Here is a 19,624-nt window from a genome sequence, read left to right as displayed (position 1 = left end):
GGGCTGAAACCACCAAATTAAATAGCCCGCTTTAATCACAGGTGACTGCCTGGATTGAAACTAAATCTTCAGCACCGCAGATCGACACCGAGTTTTCAGCCACACAGGCCACCTCTTTCAAATTACCATGTGTCGTTGTGCAGTCTTGTTTTAAAGCCCGACGTGAAAACATGCTCAACAGATGATAATTGGCCAGTAAATACATTTTATTTTCAAAGCAAGTTTCTAAATACAGCACAGTAGTTGAAAGTAAATGTTATTTATCTGGACTTTTAAATAGAGAAACCAGTTACAGATTAGCCATGTTATTTGTTAAGGGGGGAAAACGCTGCACCCATTTCCGGCGACGCCAAGCATAGTGAGCCGTGGATGGAGACGGCAGCCTGGAGAAATCCCGTACAAGCGTTGGCCGATGCTTCATATCCCCTGCAAAGAAGACGTCGCATCAAGATTTGCCACTGAATAATATGACAGCGCGTACACAAATTGCAAAGACCGGTCTCTAATGTAGGGTTAAAACAAAAGTTAATATTTTACTTGCAGAAAACCCACTCGTAATTTTTTTAAAGGTATGTCATCTATCATGTATGCTGTGCAAATCCCAATCAAATGCTCCGAGCCATACGGAGGTCGTTCAGTGTTAAACGAGCCGCTTCACAACTGGAAGGTTGCAAGTTAAAATTCTGGTTTGGACTTAATCCATTAGTCCTCCAGGATTGGTAAAATGGGTAAACACTTTGTGGGAAGTAAACAGTGGTGATCCTTTGGCTAAATCTACTCAAAGGATAGGAGTTCCCACTACTGGCTCAGACCTGTGAACTGGAGCACTGCCTCAATGCTCATTTGAGCAGGAAATCACTTTTGAGTTGAGGCTTTTTTTAGATGTGTGCAGGAAGACACCAAAGGGTGTGCGAACAGATGTGCAATGTTGCACACAAGTGTGATGGGCAACAAAGAAAACCACATTCCGAAACACGCAAATACTCAACTATTGTATATCTGACATGTTGCATTTATGCAGTCAACCCTCAACAGGGCTATTATCCTTGCATTGTCAATACAGATTCTTCGAGCTCACGATAGATGCATTGAATTGCATGTCTTAAAGATTAATGTTTTTCATTTATGCAAGTGGCATGTAATGGGTTCACATTACTCCTGCAGCCAGTTCAGGCCGCGATATACACCACAATGTTAACCGGATTAGTGCTCACATGGACAGACATGCCATGTGATGTTCCAACATAGGTGGGCCATCATTATACATACACATTACGTCACCTTCCAGAAACAGCTGCAGAACCCCTGTTTAAAGTTTAAACCGTCGTTCCTCAATTCCAACGACAATGACCCGATCACCCTTCCCCCACAGCCTGCCTTTTCCCAATTATCAATCTTTCTTGTTCACATGCAAATTAAGCCACTGTACACACCTGAAGGTGACCGTGTAAATCTGTCCCATGAGGTGGTGTTACGAGGACTGGAGTTGCAATACGCCGATTTACACCGCGTTTGTCAATGGCGTCTGGCCAATGCGATGCTCACGGACGCTGCGTTTTGACAAGAGGGCAAGACAATAATCTGACATCCATGTGGGAACACGGGGGTATCGCTGAGAGGCCGTGGCAAGCCCCAACGTACCTGCGGAGCTCCTTCAGTCTTTCTCGCTGAACTTGCCATTGATATACGGCACGTAGTCGAGGATGAGCCTCCAGTCGGTGAGGTAGACAAGCGTCACTCCGCAAACTCCTCCCCACGTCGCCCCTGAAGGGACCCTGGGCAGGCACATGCACGCACGCGAGTGAGCCGTCGGTACCAGACAAGGTACGAAATGGGAACCTGCTCTCGGCACTTGTGGCTATGTTGCACGTCGGTAAATCAGCACGTTGGTGGATCTTAATTTTGGAGCTTTCGTGACTGCAGGAATTATTCTTTGGTTCTTTCGGTTAAGTCACGTCTAAAGATTAAATAATAGCATATTACGACGTTTCGATTGCAACACAAGCAATCATCATCAGGCATAAAAGAAATAGCAACACAAATCTAACTAGAAAACTATAGACAGACATACAAGCAGACAGACATCACAAGGACACAGAGAGAGAACACATCGGCACAAAGAGAGAGGTCGTTTCTGTGACGGCCCCTTAAATATAGAGAGGGGGGCGGGGGCGGAGAGAGGGAGGGGACAGAGAAAAAAATAGCATATCAATGAGTAGACAGCAACGTTGGTGGATCACACCCATGAAACTGCTTTTCTAATCGTGGGTGTTCAGGTCGCCATCTCCTGGCCTTCCAGGGTATGGCAGTACACTCAGTGAATTCATTTCCATCTGTACAGGGCGATTGATTAGTTAATCCCCTCTCGTACGTTTGGGTCTTCTCCAAATACCGTACTCCGGTTTCCTCCAATATTTGTGAACACTCATGAATGGGGTTGGCCAAACCTCCCAAAATAGAACTTCTGATTGCCTTCCTGCTTGTCTGGAAATTTCTGTAACACTGTGCATTACAATTTTTTGGGGATTTTAGATGCAATTTGCATGAATAATGCTATATTGACACGTGTAAGCTTCTTATCCTCTCCACTTTTTAAATTCCGATTGTGCTTTGATTAAACACATTCCTGCGGAGGGAGCTGGTAGGAACGTTGGGTTGCTCGGTCAATGGCCAGGGTCAACGGCGGCGTGGTGTATTCCGCAAATATGCCCGACTGTGAGGGCAGGCACAAGCCGGCGTGAGTAGGTTAAACGTTGAGTTTTATCAGGGCACCACGGGGAGACCAGCCCCTCTCCACCCAGCCCCACCCTCCCCACCCAGCCCCTCCCCACCCAGCCCCTCCCTGCACGACGGACGGACACAATAATCCCCTGTGGGCTGGTGGAACCAGTGATATCCTACCAGTATACGTGCTTATTTAAAACAAGTGCAGAGCAGGTGGGGAAATGCTTTCCTCTACTGCGTGGCTCAGAGGTCACTTGAAGGGAACTCAGAAGTAGCTCTGGGATATCCATTTCTGCCGGCCGTTCTCTCCGACACAGATTGCCCTGCTGTGTGAGAGGCCAGATTCACCCTCTCATGACATGACACCAATGGCGCAAACGGGAAGATTGGAAGAAATATAAAAATGTGACAATGCTGCTGTAAAAACATTTGTCCAATAAAAACATAACCGGATATTATTTTAATACGTTTCATTCACCACACTCCAACAACAACAGCCGTTCACCACGAAGCCACGGTGATGTTACAACGGCGCCTGTGCCAGGCCAGGTGCACCCCGAGGTTACGTGTAGTGTTGAAGGCTCGCTGACAGGTCACGGGACAGACCCAGGTGCAGTGGGTTGACTGCCTGAGATAACTGTCAGATGCCCCCCACCTGTGCTCTCTACTGTGCCAACTTGCGTTTTAGCCACCCGCTGCTGTTGTATGTTGAACTTCTTTCGCACCGTACGTAGCCAAACGTGCTAATCGGTTGTCAGAGGGCGACTGCCTCCAACTGTCCAGTGGCGTTATTCACGAGCCTCCTCCACAGAGGCCGATCTGGACACCGCTGTTACCAACAAGTCCACTCTACCCATCAAATCTCAGGCATGTGGCAATTAAACAATTTTTTTCACATAGGTTAAAACCGGCGAAGTATCTAAAATAACACCACGATTCCCCCTCATCGATCTTGTAAACAAAACGTAATCTATGCCCCTCCCCCTCACTCGATGATAAGATTTCAGACTTTGGTCAGAAGGGTCTCACACGAGAGGGGCTCAATCCCACGTCCCCCAGTCAGTGCCGGATTATTCTCGTAGCAAAAGTAGCTACGGGACCCGCACTAAATGCTTTCCAGCCATAAATTCCGGTTCAGTGATTCTGCACTTGCTCTATTACTATAGTACTATACTGCCTTCAACTTTTATGAACGACTGGGTGTTTTAAGGCGAGCGATTTGTCGTTTTATCTGACTGTGTAGCACGTGAACAAATACAATTACTTTACTGTGCAAGTAAAACATTTGTGTTTTAAAATGTGCTTTTTTTATTTAGGGCCCCTTAATAATAATGCTACAGGCCCCGCACTCACTTCATTCCGGCACTGCCCCCAGTGGTCACTCTCACGCATCGCCCCGTCTGGCTGTCTCCCCCAGGCCCCCGTAGTCACACGATCGGGTCACAGTATTTCATTGGCAGCTGTGAATTTCACCGATGTCCTTTGGCTCATGTGAAACAATTTTAACCTCGCTGAAAAGAACGTATAGTTTTTTTTAGCGTAAACACGGATGATTCTGATCCCGACCCCAATGATCCCAACGCCTCCGTTAATGAAATATCTCCAGACTCGGGGATCCATCTCTCGACTCAATTATCCACCTCATGGCTTTAATGATCAACATTCCGGCTCGCTCGATCCATCCTCTCGATTGGTGTTCCAACTCCTGACTAAATGATGCAGCTCATGCTTTACTGATCCACCGACTAAGAGAAAGAGTCCACATTGTTATTCAGTGATCGATTCATCCTCTCGTTCAACTATCCATTCAATGGTTGAAAGGTCGACCTCGTTATCCATCGGCCTGGCTCAATTATTCCACCTCCTTGCTTCAATGTCCATCTCTTTATTCAGTGATCCACCGACGCAACGACCCACCTTCTCGCTCAATAATCCACGTACTGGTCCAACCATCCGCCTCCTTGTCCACTGTCTAATTTAATTGCCCACTGTCCGACTCAAAATCCACCCGGCAACTCAATGATCCATCTCTCGATATCAATGATCATTCTCCTGGCTGACTTACCACACCTCAGCCATCGACCCACCTACTCAACGGTCCACCATCTCGCTGACTTATCCGCCTGCTGGCTCAAAAATCCACCTCCTTATCCACCGCCTGGCTCAATCATCCACCTCTTGAACTCAATCGCCCACCTCCTGGCACAATCCTCCACCTCCCAGCACAACGACCACCCCGTGGCTCGTAGAGGTCACCCTGCTGCTCACAGGCCTTGCCCGCCAATGCCTCGCGGCTTCGCCTTTCACTGCTCGGGCCTCATGTTCCCCTCGCCCCTCCCAGGGCCCTCACAGGGAAGGTCCCGGGCCGTGAGGGCCCCGCTGGCCCCGCGTCTTACCACAGTTTGAGGCCCTGGGCCAGGTTGGGGCCGAGCAACTTGGCGAGCACGGCGGACACCATCGCTGCAGCGCTCTGCGACACGCCGGAGACTCTTCCGGAAGATGAAAGTGGGCGTGGTTTGTTTGTGTCTTCCGTGAACGGTAGAGATCTTCCGTGATCGGTAGAGATCTTCCGTAAACGATAGAGATCTTCCGGTGAATGGAACAGTGTTTTTTTTATCTTCCGTAAACGGTAGAGATCTTCCGTGATCGGTAGAGAGATCTTCCGTGAACGGTAGAGATCTTCCGTGATCGGTAGAGATCTTCCGTGACCGGTAGAGATCTTCCGTGATCGGTAGATATCTTCCGTACACGGTAGGGATCTTCCGTAAACGGTAGAGATCTTCCGTGACCGGTAGAGATCTTCCGTGACCGGTAGAGGTCTTCCGTGAACGTTAGAGGTCTTCCGTGACCGGTAGAGATCTTCCGTGACCGGTAGATATCTTCCGTAAACGGTAGAGATCTTCCGTGACCGGTAGAGATCTTCCGTGACCGGTAGAGGTCTTCCGTGAACGGTAGATATCTTCCGTGAACGGTAGAGATCTTCCGTGATCGGTAGAGATCTTCCGTGAACGGTAGATATCTTCCGGTGAATGGAACAGTGTTTTTTTTTATCTTCCGTAAACGGTAGCGATCTTCCGTAAACGGTAGAGATCTTCCGGTGAATGGAACAAGGTTTGTTTTATCTTCCGTAAACGGTAGAGATCTTCCGGTGAATGGAACAGGGGGGTGTTTTTTTTATCTTCCCGGAAGGGTAGCAATCTTCTGGTTAATGAATAATTTTAATTTATTATTTAAATTTTATTTTATTATTATTCTACGTGGCTTTACCGAAAGACCCAAAGAATATGAATTCCTGAGGTCACGAAAGGTTTAAGTCAAGATTTAATTGGAAGTAATTAAAGCAAAAAACCCACGACGTTTCGATCGCAACACAAGCAGTCTCTTTTTTTCCGCCTGATGAAGACGGCTTGTGTTGCGATCGAAACGTCGTGGGGTTTTTGCTTTTATTTTTAATGTATTTTAAATTGAAATGTTTTATTTTATTAAAAAAAATTCCTTTATTATTTTCAATTCATTATTTTTATTTTATTTAAATTTGTTATTTTATTTTATGTTTTTATATTTTAGATTTTTTTGGTATTTTATTTACGTGACTTTACCGAAAGAACTAAGAATATGAATTGCTGCAGCCACGAAAGTTTTAAGTCAAAAGGGGGGGGGGGGTTATTTTTTAAAAATTTTCCGTGAACGGTAGATAACTTCTTGTGAATGGAACAGAGAGGGGGGGTTGTTGTTTTTTAACAAACACGGAGTGGATTTTCTCTCTCCCTTACTAATTGCCTGTGTCGGTGTGGTAGCGGGTTTAACGTTTAACAGTTTAATACGTAGGATTTCACGACCAATATCACCTATAATACATGGTTTTTTGTGTTAGATCGCCTGAATACAAAGGCTGCCGCCTGATGATGCCGGTTGTAATTACTGGCGAAAAGTCCTGCTCAGATTGTAAATGTTGTGGATTTACTCTCCAACACACCGGTGTGCTGTACTAGTAACGAATTGAAATGTTCTGCCTACGAGACAAATCCCTTACTAGTTGGTTCTGTCGGGTGGTGGCCAGTTTGACGACACATTTATAAATTTACACGATCTAACCCAAAAAAACTTTTATTATGGAGGTAGTGGAGAAGTTTTTCTTTGTGTCTTCTGGGAACGGTAGACGTCTTCTGAGTACGGAATAAGTCTTCCACAAATGGGGTTAAAATAAAAAATAATTTTAACTTATCGGAAGAGTAACCGGAATTGATGGCTTCTTAGTAGGGTAGAGGTCTTCTGGGAACGCCAAGATATCGGTGCGGTCATGTGACGCGTGGGAACGGCAATACTCGTTTAGGAACGGAGGGTAGATATCTTCTGGGTAGTGTGGACGTCTACTAGGAAGGGTAGTCATCTTCTAACAAGTGTAGTTATCTTCTGGAATGGGTAGATGTGTTCTGGAGAGGGTAGCTGTCTTCTGGGAAGGATAAACTCTTCTGGGGAGAGTAGATGGCTTCTGGCTGTCGCCTGATGAAGCTGGTTGTAATTATAGGTGAAACGTCGTACTCAGATTGTAAATGTTTTGGCTTTGCTCTGCAACACACCGGTTAGTGCTGTACTAGTAACGAACTGGTCACGTTCTGTTTACGTAACAAACCTTACTAATTGGCTGTGTCGGGTGGTGGCGGGTTTAACGACACATTTATATTTTTACGCGATCTCACCCAAAAAAAATCTCTTACGGATAATCTGTGTGTATTTGCGTCCTCCTAGGCCGCCTCCGACCAGTTTAAATGTTTCGAGGAGCCATTCGACAGATGAAACTGTGGAGTACTGGAGTGCTCATGAATAATGACGAAGCCGTCGCAGCCAAGGAATGGAACGCGTCCACGAAGGAGATGGAGCGACGAGCCGTTGACGACTCAATGGGATTCCCAGTGGGGTGGTGGGGGTAATGTGGCCGAGCGGTAGCGCTGGTTCAAGCCCCCGGCCGCCCTGGATAATACTGCGGGTGTATCAACCATGCGTGCGTTAACGTTCCTCCGATGTTATTATTTCAACAACCAAAAAGTAGCGTGCCAAAAATTAAATTTTTCCAAATTTGTACATTAACATTCCTCCGATGTTATTATTTCAAAAACCAAAAAGTACGTGCCAAAAAGTCAATTTTGCCAAATTTGAAAAAATTACGTATTTGCAAATTACGTAAATAGAATAACCCCGTAACAATATCGCCCCCACCCCCGTACTCATTCGCGGGCCAGGACGGCTGCCTTGTCGCCTGCAGTACACCAACAGCTGCTATGAGGGAACACTGCAGCTGGGCATTGGAGCAATCGAGATGAGATGTCGTGACGCGGATGGCTTTGAGATGCTGAGGCATTCATTAAGCACTCCCCAACTAAAATGCAAATACGTGTTGATTCATCTCTCGCACGCATTGTGCTTTTCCTTGGCCACGCCACTTTTCCTCCCACATCTCGCTGAAATATTCTTGCGACTCGGTGAGGCTTTCCCGGATAAATAAATTACGCCTATATATTTTTTAGTTGAGTCTCCGCGCCGCTGCCAATAAAATATTGAATCGTAAAATATATATTTTTAGATGTTTGTTGTTGTTGTCGAATGCTATCCGTCCAGGAACGAGAGTTGGTAAATGTCATGCGAGAGATTCTCATTAGCAAGCCCATAGTCCTGTGCCGACTGGATTTAGACATCATGGCAACTGAACTCCACGGGAGGTGACGAATCGAGAGAGGCCGCCTCTCCCCAGGATGGATGGGGCTCCTCCGCTCGGCAAACTCTCCCCCCCCCCGCCTCCCCCGTTGTGTTATTGAGTCCAATATAATGAGCGGAGTGACGGCGTTTAATGAGATGCCAATTGGACCCGACGTGAATGGCTTTTTTCGTATAAAGTCACCGCGTGTCGCCTCCACATCTGCAGAGCGTGGGTGGGGGGGGGAAGGCTTCACGTGTGGTATTTCACACCGGGAGGGGGACAGGTAGGTAGGTGACGGACAAGAGAGAGGGAGGAGGGAAGCAGAGGGGTGGAGGGAGTGAAACAACAAGTATGGATGTAGGGGATCAGGGGGGGAGGATGGGGAGACAGTGGAGATGGAGGAAATCGAAAGGGGGCAGGAGGAGAGAGATTGGGATAGGGAATGAAAGGAGAAGCGTGCGAGGAGAGATTGAGGTGACGGGATGGTCGGAGAGGGAGTGTAGGGAAGGGTGGAGGCATGACAGAGGCAGGGAGGGTGACAACGAGGCCGATGGGAGCCAGGAGGGAGGAAAGGGCGGCCAGGGAATGCTTGGAGTGGGAGACGGGAGGGTGCAGGGAAGGCTGGTGGGGGGGAGCATGGCAGGGAGGAGGTATCCAGGGAAATATGGCAGAGGGAGCCAGGGGAGCTCGGAGTGGGGAGATGGATGAGAGAGCGGTGTGATGCAGGAGCCATCGGAAGGCAAAGAGGAGATGATGGAGGAGGAGGAGGAGACATCAGCATGAGAGAGGCAGAATGGATGAAGAGGTGGATGAGGAGGTGGAGGTTGCGGAGTCTGAGAGAGGGTGGGGGGGGGGAGGAGCCAGGGGGAGGATAAGATGGGAGGGGCAGGGAGTGCCTCGCTTCCGCCCTCTCTCGAGTCGAGGTGCCGGCTGCCTTTGCGGGGGGTGCTGATCTGGAGCAGCGGAGGCATCGCTCCACACGCCGAATAGCAGAGACTCGAATTCGCACCGCCTTCGTCTCTCGCCTATCTTACCCCGCGCCTCTTGCGTCTCTCCTCCTCCTCCCTCCTCCTCCTGCCCTTCTGCCTGTCCCCCCGGGCCCGCCTTTGTCTCTCCCTCTCTCTCTCACACACACACGTTGTCTGTCCGTGCCACCGTTGCGTCACCGGGCCGGAGCTAATTGATTGTCTCCCGTGCAACAGCTGCGCCGCGCCGCGTGCCGTGAGCCCCGGTGAGTGTCACGTGGTGAGTGTCACGTGCGTGGTGAGCGCGGTGAGTGTCACGTGGTGAGTGTCACGAGCGTGGTGAGCCCGGTGAGTGTCACGTGGTGAGTGTCACGTGCGTGGTGAGCCCGGTGAATGTCACGTGGTGAGTGTCACGTGCGTGGTGAGCCCGGTGAGTGTCACGTGGTGAGTGTCACGTGCGTGGTGAGCGCGGTGAGTGTCACGTGGTGAGCCCCGGTGAGTGTCACGTGGTGAGCCCCGGTGAGTGTCACGTGCGTGGTGAGCCTGGTGAGTGTCACGTGGTGAGCGCGGTGAGTGTCACGTGGTGAGCCTGGTGAGTGTCACGTGGTGAGTGTCACGTGCGTGGTGAGCGCGGTGAGTGTCACGTGGTGAGTGTCACGTGCGTGGTGAGCCTGGTGAGTGTCACGTGGTGAGCGCGGTGAGTGTCACGTGCGTGGTGAGCCTGGTGAGTGTCACGTGGTGAGCCCGGTGAGTGTCGTGTGGGGCTCGGGCGTCTCGCGCGGGGGTGCAAAAGGCGCCCGGGGTTGGGTGGGAGCGCTGTTTGGGTGGTGGTGGTGAGTAGTCTTAGGTGTGTTAGTGAGCAGTGTTAGGTGTGTTAGTGAGAAGTTGCATGCGTGTTCATGATCGGCGTTAGATGGGGCGGTGAGCAGTGTTACGCGTATTGGTGAGCACCACGAGTGTGCATCGTTAGACGAACTAGCAGTGTGCTGCGTTAGTGAGCATCCTCGGGTGTGAGTGGTGAGCGGTGTTGGTGAATCAGAGCAGAGGCGTCATTCCTAGCATGAGTGACTGACTCGCGTGGAAAGCCACTTGTGTGTGCGTGACTGTCCCGGTCCTGGGCCTCCCCTAGGTCGGCTCGGCCTCAAACGAGTGCCTGGTGCAACTAGGGAGACAAAGGCGGCTATGCGTGGTGCTGGCCACCCACCCCCATCGTGTGCCGTGCCGGCATTCGTAGCTGCTGCTCTCTAACAACACTTGCCCCAATAACATTTTAAGGCTATACGGGGGATATTTGTCTTTGTGTTGGCTGTAATTTTGCACGCTGTGTGTGTGTAAGGGGCCCAGGGTGGCTATGAGATGTTAATTACCTCGCCTGGTATGCAGGAGGTCGTGGGTTCCATCCTGACCCTGACGCCTGCTGCTGTATATTTGGTGTTTGCGGTGTCTCTTTCTCCCCGTGGTCGCGTGGATTTATCTCCGGCTCGTCCGGGTTTTCCCCTCCACCTTTATGATCAACATCACGCAGAGTCTCACATGGGTTGGACCAGATGACGCCAAAAAGCCTTTTGGCGTCATCTGGTCCAACCCATGTGAGACTAGGCTCTAAGGAAAGCTGTCTCGGGTGTGGACCAATCAACTTCAAGGACAGTGCACATTATCAGAGTTGTGTTCTTTTGTTTGCATTATGACTGTAGGTATTGCGGTCTATGCAAACATGACTCCTTGTAAAAAGGTGTCAGTTTTGTTGCCAGATAGAAGAGTAAAAAAAACAATTATCACGCAGAGTATTTGTCTGCTGTACATTACAACGTGATAAGCCACTTCGTTGAGTTCTCATTTGTGGCCAAGTCGCTTCTGAAATAGAGCAGCGTAGCTCAGTGGGGCCTTGCCTGGTAAGATACATAAAATACATCGTTTAGTTTAGGTTGGGGTGTGTGTGTGACTGTGTGTAGTTATGTCTGTATGCTGTGTGTTGTGTGTGGGTTGTGATGGGTGTGGGCTGTGATGTACACGGTGTGTGTGTGTGTGTAGGTTGTGATGTGTGTGTGGGTTGTGATGTGCACGATGTGTTGTGTGTAGGTTGTGATGTGTGTGGGTTGTGATGTACACAATGTGTGTGTGTGTAGGTTGTGATATGTGTGTGGGTTGTGATGTGCACGATGTGTTGTGTGTAGGTTGTGATGTGCACGCTGTGTGTGTGTGTAGGTTATGATGTGTGTTGTGTGTGTGTAGGGTGTGGTGTGTGTGTAGGTTGTGTTGTGTGTAGGTTGTGATGCACACGCTGTGTGGTGTGTGTGTATATATATATTGTGTGGTGTGTGTGTCTAAAATGAGTACCTGGTGCGGTGTGTAAACTGGGGAGACAAAGGCGGCCGGGCGTGGTGCTGGCCACCCACCCCCGGCCTTCACAGGTGCTCGCTAACAGCACTTGCCCCAACAGTCTGTTCCAGGCTACACGGGGGATCTTTGCGTGTGCTTTGTGTGAATGCTGTCTTTGTCGTGGTGGTTGGGTGGGTGATGATTGTGTTTTTAATTCCTCGCGCTTATCAGGCAGAGCCGATCGCCAGGATTTCCTCGGTTTGTTGAAGCCGAGTTGACTTTGCGAATTGTTGATTTTTTTTCTGCCACTTTGGCGACCTTGTGTGGTCGTGTGGCATTGCCAAATTAAGCCACGGTGCGATTGTAGCCATGCAAGCCAGTTCCATGGACCACTTACTGTAAGCTAAGCCACTGTAGCCTGCCCCCCTTTATAAAGAGAGACCCACAGAGATACGTAGACCAGGACAGATGCGTGAAGTTACATATCGGAGATGCATAGAGACCTACAGACTCCTCGATAAACGTCGAGATTCGTATACCCAGAGATACATAAAGTCGCATTGACACTCGCGTAGATACATACAGATCGATAGATTCGTAGAGACCCTTAAATGCGTGACCTAAGTACGAGCCACAGTGACTGTGCACACGCAAACTATGCGGACGGCACAAATTAAAACCCACTGTGTGATCTGCGCCCCTTCAACGCAGGGGGAACCGCAAAACCACACGAAATTGTGCCTCTCGAAGCCCTCCTTTCAAGAGATGCCGAGCTCCTGAAACGTACTGCCGGAATAGAATCTCATTTCCAAATTGACCCCGTGCAGTCGACACGGGCTATTGGGCCAGCTGCTGTTAGCGAACACCTTAGCCAGCTATGATCTCTGTATGTTGTCGGGGGTGTAGACAGAACCACGCTTGGCCACCTCGCCCCCATCGGTGTTGATATTTGCCCCAAGTACTAGGGGCTCGTAATTTAAGGGCTACGTCGACCTAGGGGGGAGACCCAAGACTGGTTCAAATATCACTCGCCATTGATTGCTCGCTGTGTCTGGGAATCAAACCCAGGTAGCCCGCTGGATTCGTAACACTGCGCTGATCGTTGCGCCACTATGCTACAAAGACAAAGATCCCCCGTATAGCCTTAAAATACTGTTGGGGCAAGTGCTGTTAGCGAGCACCTATGAAGGCCGCAACGGCACACGAGGGGGTAGGTGGCCAGCACCACGCCCGACCGCCTTTGTCTCCCTAGTGGCGATGTTTACACACTGCACCGGGTACTCATTTGAGGCTGAGTCGACCTAGGAGAGGCCCAGGACCGGTTCAGATAATCGTAACTGGTCTTGGCCGTGAGCGGGAATCGAACTCTGGTCGCCGGGTTCATAGCGCAGCGTAGCGCTAACCGCTACACTATCGCTCCCCACTCATCTATACACACACACGCACACAGACATGCCTTGTCTCCCATTGTGCCCGTGCTTTATGCAGCAAAACAGCACCACAATCCACTTTGAGATTGAGAGCCACAGGGGCACGCGGGCGCAGAGTGCTTTAGTTAAAAAGAAAACAAGCCGAGCAAATTCGAGCCTGGTTAACACGAATATGGGAGACTGCCGGACAGAAGAACTGAAATCTAAATCCCACTCAGACTCCGTAGGCTCCAGGTTGATTGAACAGGCTATGGCATTCTCTCTGGGGGGTTTTCAGTCCCACGTGATGCACCACAGATGGATTCACTGATGATTGGAGCTGTGTAGATAATGTAATGATGATGACGACAATGATGATGCACCTGTTGTGAAATCGATGAAGGCACTAGGCGTGGTTCGTATATTCAGAATCCAACTGCAATAAACACAACGTAGATAAGGAACACAGCAGCCTAGACTAAAGTGTCCTCCCGCACTTTGGGTCTACAGTACTCGACGTGGATTATCACACGCGACGTCGCCTATCTCTGGTTTTTCCATCCCCGTTCGACTCAGAAACTACCCATAACTGCCCTCATCAACATTTTTATACGCATGCGTGCTGATGGTATGCGCCTCGTATCATTGCTCCGTCGTCGATAGGTGATCGACCTTCGGACAAGAGTGCTAACCTCTCCCTGGAGGTTCTGACGGCCCTCTCCGCCACTCACCCCACGTGCCCCCCTCCCTGTGCTCGCCAGAGAACGGACTCGCAGACAGCTGCAGGTGCGGCTGAGCCCACTGAGGGAGGCATCGGCAGAAGAAACAGCAGCAGGTCATCTCTCAAGGTCAAAGGTGAGCCAGCAGGTCTGCTCTGGTCACGGGTGGGTCACTGGCCAGCCATGGTCGTTCGCGTCATCGGCGATGGAGAAAACCCCCTTGTGCATCTGTGGTGCGTGGAAAGCTCTCTGCTGAAACGTTTGCAGATGAAGGACGACGATTATGTTTTCACAAGACAACCGCGTGGTGTTACACTGCCCATTGCGCAACTTTATTTTGGTCCATAAAACGCAACTTCACCGCTTTTATGGATTTAGAAAAAGTAACAGTATTTACAGTACTGTTTTAGGGTCGTTTTAATCTAACAGATGTGTTGTGCGTGTGTTGATTGAGAGCTGACGGGTCGTAGTTTGTGGGTCCGGAGTGAGTACCGTACCGAAAACTCTGCAGCCTGAGTTGGATTCCTGGCCAGGGCTTGTGTTGGGTGGTGGCTCTCCCTTTTTTTAGTGGCCTGCGATCTTGATCTTCTTTCTTACTTCACTGCATGGCCTCTCTCTCCTGCCTTCCTTCCTTCAAATTGTCAAGCAGCTTTCTTTTCATCTTCTTAGTTCTTTCGGTAAAGTCACGTAGAATGTAAATAATAACATAATTAAAATAAAACATAATAAATTAATTCTCACGACGTTTCGGCCACAACGCAAGCAGCCGTCCTCAGGTGGAGAACAGGTCTGTCGTGGCCGAAACGTCGTGAAAATTATTTTATTATGTTTTATTTTTATTATTATATTATTTATGTGACTTTACCGAAAGAACCAAGAAGATGAATCCCTGCAGTCACAAAAGCTTTAAATCGAAAAATCAGCTTTCTTTTGTTTTCTGTTTCTCTAAATCTTACCCAAACATCCGTCCTTCCAGTACTTGCTACATCCAGTTCTCGCCTGGTGAGAATTTGCCCAATCCCACATCTTCTGCTTTGTCTGGTTCCTTCCAATCAACTGAGTGTATCAGCAGCAGTTGGCATCAGAAACTGCCCTGGGCCTCTTCTAGGTCGACTCGACCATAAATGAGTAACTGACACGGTGTGGGAAAATCGGCGCTGGAGAGATGAATGCGGTGGGGCGTGTTTTCTGGCCACACCACTCCGTCTTGCGCCGTGCAGACCTCGGTAGGTACTTGCTAATAGCACTTGCCCCCACCAGTTTATATGGCTGTACAGGGCATAGTTGGCTTTACACTGTGTGTGTGTGTGTGCGGCTGTGGAGGCAGGACTCACTTAGCCACTGCTAGACTCGTGTGGATTTGTCCGGTCCCCTTGACCAGATCTCGTGCCCTTGTATGTTCATCTTCGCAGCTGATTTGTGGCCACCGGGGCTGACTAGTGGGGTCACTAATTGGGCGCGTGGACTTGGAGAATGGTTCCTCGTGGGGGATTAGCGACGCCTTAATGAGCCCACTGATGTGGGTTTTTTCAATTTTTTATGAGGCAGGAATGGGGCCCATGTGACTGGCACTAACTTGGAACAAAAAAAAAATTCTGGCGCAGAAAACATTTTTTAAACACGGATAGTGCTGGCCCCGTGGGCTTAGCAGCGATGCCCCGAGACTTTCACGAACGCCGCTCTGTGGTCCTTCGCCGTCTCGATTTCACAGTCGCACTTCATCGTCACGGTCGGCGCTTTGGGCTCGCAATCCAGAGGTCGCCGGTTCGATTCCATCTCCTGGCGCAGCGATTGAAACGACGGTGCTAGTTTCTTAAATCTCCCCCCTCCACCGCCTCCCATCTCTGTCCGCCCAGCGGTGTGATGGAGTTCACCACGGTTAAGTCGATAGGCTGGTCACGTGTGGTGCGGTAAAGTGTGGGTACTTCCACCTTGCTGCGATGCTTCTGGCCAGTGTGGATAGAAAGCCAAAATAGCCTCCAGGGGGGCACTCGAAAGCTCCCTCTAGTAGAGACCTTTCCACCATCCGTGGCATGAGCAGGAAACTTGCAGGGTACCTTTTTGAAAACGTTTGTCTTCATTATAAAGCATTTTCACGGTTCAAGTTCATGATTAGATTAAAGGATGGTTAAATAATGTTGCCATTGTTATACGTGTAGTGCCTCTAGTGGCTGCAGGGTTTAAATGAACCCGTTTTATTATAGGTTAGATATCATGATCGGCCATGATATTGATACACGTCCAATCGTGAACACGGACAACTCCCTGGTCTGTCTTAGAAAGAAACAGTCTGGCCCAGGTGAACCTGGGTTCGAATCCAGCTTTTCAGCCTCCTGTAATAAAACCGGTTTCTCAAGTGTAGCGAGTTGGTGTTCTCAGCCTGGTCACCGGTGACTCCACTCGCACACAAACATAAAAAAATGTACGTTTTTTCTACTTAATTGGGCTACATTCCAGTTTTTAGAAGCGAGAGAGATGGATATGTTTCATTGCCATGCAACAAACATTCTTGTCTGTAGCAGAGCAAGTGAGAAAGTTTGGCATTTGTAGTATGCCGATAAAAATGTACTTCTGTGGTTTGCACTGCTCTGAAAGCACAGCTGGAATTAAGATTGGTAAAAAAAAATAGTTTTTAAACCGAGACACTCGGTCTCAATGGGGATCTTCATTGTCAGTCATGTTCTTTCCACTGCTGGATGAAAGCCATCAAGTCATTGCCATATCTCATGGTCTCTTGTAGCAGCAATCATCCACCCAGCACCGAATCAAATATCTTTATTTAGACTGGAGGAATCTGATGAGCTATGAAGGTCAATTTCACACACATGGCAGATCTCAATGCCGTTTCCACGGTGGGCATCTCTGTCGTGTTTCCCTCCTATGGTTCACGGGATCTTCTTACCTGGCCACACGTATAAAGGTGACGTATTATTCGTGCTTGCGGGGAGATTTATTTCCCGACCGGCATTGGTGGCACCGTGGTTGAGTTATGACCCAGACACCCGGTGGGGGGTCGATCTTTGGTCGGTGACCTGGAGAAAATGTCCACAGCCGGCACACCACATCTAATATACCTCCTCTCGATACGGGCTGTGGCTATTTGTGGTCACGTGCCATCTACTCTGGTCTCTTCCAACGGCCTGGAAAATCTTCTTCTCGGTTCTTTCGGTAAAGTCACGTAGAAGGGAGATGATAAAAAAATAAAAATAAAACATAATAAAATAATACAATTCTCACGACGTTTCGGCCACAACGCAAGCAGCAGTCCTCAGGTGAAGAACAGGTCTGTCGGAAAGACGGCGTCTGAATGAACACCGCCAAGCTTGGCAGCATATATTTAAGCTGGGTTAGGCCTGGAAAATATCCGGTGATAAATTTGGCCCCGCTGCCCAGGTTGTTTCGCGGGCTGCGCTGCGTGTTGTTCCACGCGTTGTCCGTTTCACTCCACGTGCCGCCGGGAGCTTCTTCGGAGCACGTGGAACAAAACGTTGGGCGCCGTGCCGAACAACGCTCGGGAGGTTAAATCAAATCCCCTCGCCTGCTTGAAGCCGGCAACTTTTTGCCGGCGAGGCGTTCATTCCCTGCGGCGTGCGAGAGCCGTCGGCGCGCTTGGTACTGCCGGCACCTCTCCGACCGGTCTGGCGAGCGGAGTGGAGGAGCGCCGCGGCCAAGTCGATTTGACGCGGTGGTTGAGATTGGGGGGGGGGGGGGGGGGTATGCCAGGTCGTTGGTCACCCGTGTGTTTGCACTGTATTTGTCAAACACGCCAATGCGCCAGGCTATGGCGATCGGCTCGGGCAGGGGAAGTGAGATGGAGCTCGTTGCGCTTTGTGTTGTGGTATCGGTTTCTTTCGTAGTGGTCGCAGTCGCTGGCGTAGCGCAGTTGGCTATTATTACTTGTGTTCATTCGCTCGTGCGTGGAAAGATTTCCCCACCCTGCGACCCCGACCCACCTTCTCCGTAGCCCCGACACCCATGGCCACTCCAGCACCCGTATTGTCGCCGGCGCAGTTGCACCGCCTGCGCACTCGAGAGCCACGCCCACCACGAGCGGTGTGCGTTCACGCGCGCTCCGGCGTTTTCGTTTTGTTTTCGTGTTTTTTTGCACCGCAGCTAGCTGCTCGTAGCTTTGCGCGAAGGCGACTTGGTTGCCTGTCCTCCTTGAGCCGAGAGGAACGGTAGCCCTCGCAGCCCTCGCGAGTCAACACCAGAAATGGCAGTTTAACACGTGGCAGGCTTTCGCGACCAATATCCTCCATGATAGAGGTTTTTCTTTTTGGGTTAGATCGCGTAAATATATAAATGTGTCGCTAAAACCAAAATCTGGCTGTGGTAATTACTGTCGAAACGTCGTACTCGGATTTTAATTGTTGTGGCTTGGCTCTCCAATACAACCAGTGTGCTAGACTAGTAATGAATTGGCCACTTTCTGTTTACGTGACAACCCTTACTCGTTGGCTGTGTCGGGTGGTGGCGGGTTTTAACGACACATTTACGCGATATAACCCAAGAGATGGCCACACTCCCCTGCGTGTACAAAAGGTCACCACCTTCTTGCAGCGGAGGGCACGTCCAGCGTGGGTGAGCGTGCCGTGCAGTTGTGAAAGGGTCGCGTGCGCCTGTGTTGTGTGCAACAGAGGGGCGCGATTGAGTGAGTGGGGAAAGCTGTGCAAGTGGAGGGTGTGCGGATGTGTCCATGAATCTGTGTGTGTCCGTGTGCAGCACTTGCCCCTAAACGCCTGTGGGTGTGTTGCTTGTAGCCAAAGTCGTGTTGGGATGTGGGTGTTTGTGCTTGTCCTGTGTCTAATTTGAGGGTGTGATGCATTGCTTTTTTTTGGTGTACTGCATTGTAGACGGGGGTGTTGATGTGTCAGGTGGTGTGCTGTCTAACGTGTGTTGGCTGTGGGTGTGCTGCGTTCAGTCGAGTCCTGCTTCTCAACGTCAGCCTCCACCACCACCCCCCCTCCTCGAACGGTCCTCCTCCGCCTTTCCGCATTCACCGGCCACCAAACCTCTGTCCGCATGCAAATGGAGCCACGGCACACGGCCCGTTCCGGATGGTTGGTCATCGCCGGAGAGCCGTGCCGCCGAGGGCGTCGCGAGGACACGGGGGTTGAGAAACTCTGCGACGGGGCGAGAGAGAGGGAGGAGCGTCTCGCTTTGTGTGTGCGCGGGTGGGATGTGTGTGTGCGTGGGGTGTGTTTGTGTGTGCGTGGGGTATGTGTGGTGTGTGCGTGGGGTGTGTTTGTGTGTGCGTGGGGTATGTGTGGTGTGTGCGTGGGGTGTGTTTGTGTGTGCGTGGGGTATGTGTGGTGTGTGCGTGGGGTGTGTTTGTGTGCGCGTGGGTGGGATGTGTGTGTGTGTGTGTGCGCGTGGGTGGGGTGTGTGCGTGGGTGGTATTGTGTGTGATGTGTGCGTGCGTGGGTGGGGTGTGCGTGGGTGGGGTGGGTGGGGTGTGCGTGGGTGGGTGGCATGTGTCTGCGTGCGTAGGTGGCATGTGTCTGCGTGTGGTGTATGTGTGTGTGCGTGTGTGTGTGTGCGTGGGAAGCGGTTAGCACGCCGCGCTATGAACCTGCCTATCCTAGTTCGATTCCAGTTCGCGGCCAACACCGGTGACAATTATCTGAGCCATCGCTGGGCCCCGCCCTGGGTAGACTCCGCCTGAAATGAGTAGCTCATGCGGTGTATTAAACATCGGTTCTAGGGAGACAAATGTGGCCGGGCGTGGTGCTAGCCACCCACCCACCCCCCTTCGCGTGTCATAGGTGATCATTGACAGCACTTGTCCAAGCA

At 50.3% G+C, this 19,624-nt stretch overlaps 2 protein-coding genes across 3 annotated transcripts in view; one reads left to right on the top strand and one right to left on the bottom strand.

Annotated features, from left to right (window-relative positions):
- Positions 1–188: 188 nt before the first annotated feature.
- On the bottom strand, positions 189–5,277 carry LOC133354299 (cytochrome b-c1 complex subunit 10). Its single transcript, XM_061571053.1, has 3 exons — positions 5,121–5,277; positions 1,642–1,775; positions 189–426 (listed from the first exon to the last, which is right to left on the bottom strand). The coding sequence occupies exons 1-2, from the start codon at positions 5,180–5,182 to the stop codon at positions 1,655–1,657; spliced, it is 183 nt and encodes a 60-aa protein (XP_061427037.1). The 5' UTR covers positions 5,183–5,277; the 3' UTR covers positions 189–426; positions 1,642–1,654.
- A 4,037-nt stretch (positions 5,278–9,314) lies between these two features.
- RAB27A (RAB27A, member RAS oncogene family) overlaps positions 9,315–19,624 on the top strand; it is a 31,874-nt gene continuing 21,564 nt past the window's right edge. The window contains exons 1-2 of one of the 2 annotated variants that reach the window (XM_061570605.1): positions 9,315–9,650; positions 13,874–13,967. The gene's annotated coding sequence lies outside the window, so the exon portion shown is untranslated. Of the gene's footprint in view, positions 9,665–13,873; positions 13,968–19,624 lie in introns of both variants that reach the window. The other variant, XM_061570606.1, reaches the window with a different exon arrangement.

The sequence above is a fragment of the Lethenteron reissneri genome, chromosome 46 (assembly GCF_015708825.2).
Source record: "Lethenteron reissneri isolate LAM-NWPU_2019-01 chromosome 46, ASM1570882v1, whole genome shotgun sequence".
Classification (NCBI taxonomy): Eukaryota; Metazoa; Chordata; class Hyperoartia; order Petromyzontiformes; family Petromyzontidae; genus Lethenteron; species Lethenteron reissneri.
Note: the sequence above shows the minus strand (reverse complement) of the source record. Positions and strands in the feature narration are given on the sequence as shown.

What these genes read in the sequence shown, in the direction of transcription:
- LOC133354299 (XM_061571053.1), bottom strand. Translation starts at nt 5,182, where the DNA reads ATGGTGTCCGCCGTGCTCGCCAAGTTGCTCGGCCCCAACCTGGCCCAG. An exon ending in GCCCAGGGCCTCAAACTGTG is followed by an intron (nt 1,776 to 5,120) that starts GTAAGACGCGGG and finishes GTGCCTGCCCAG; the next exon opens with GGTCCCTTCAGGGGCGACGT.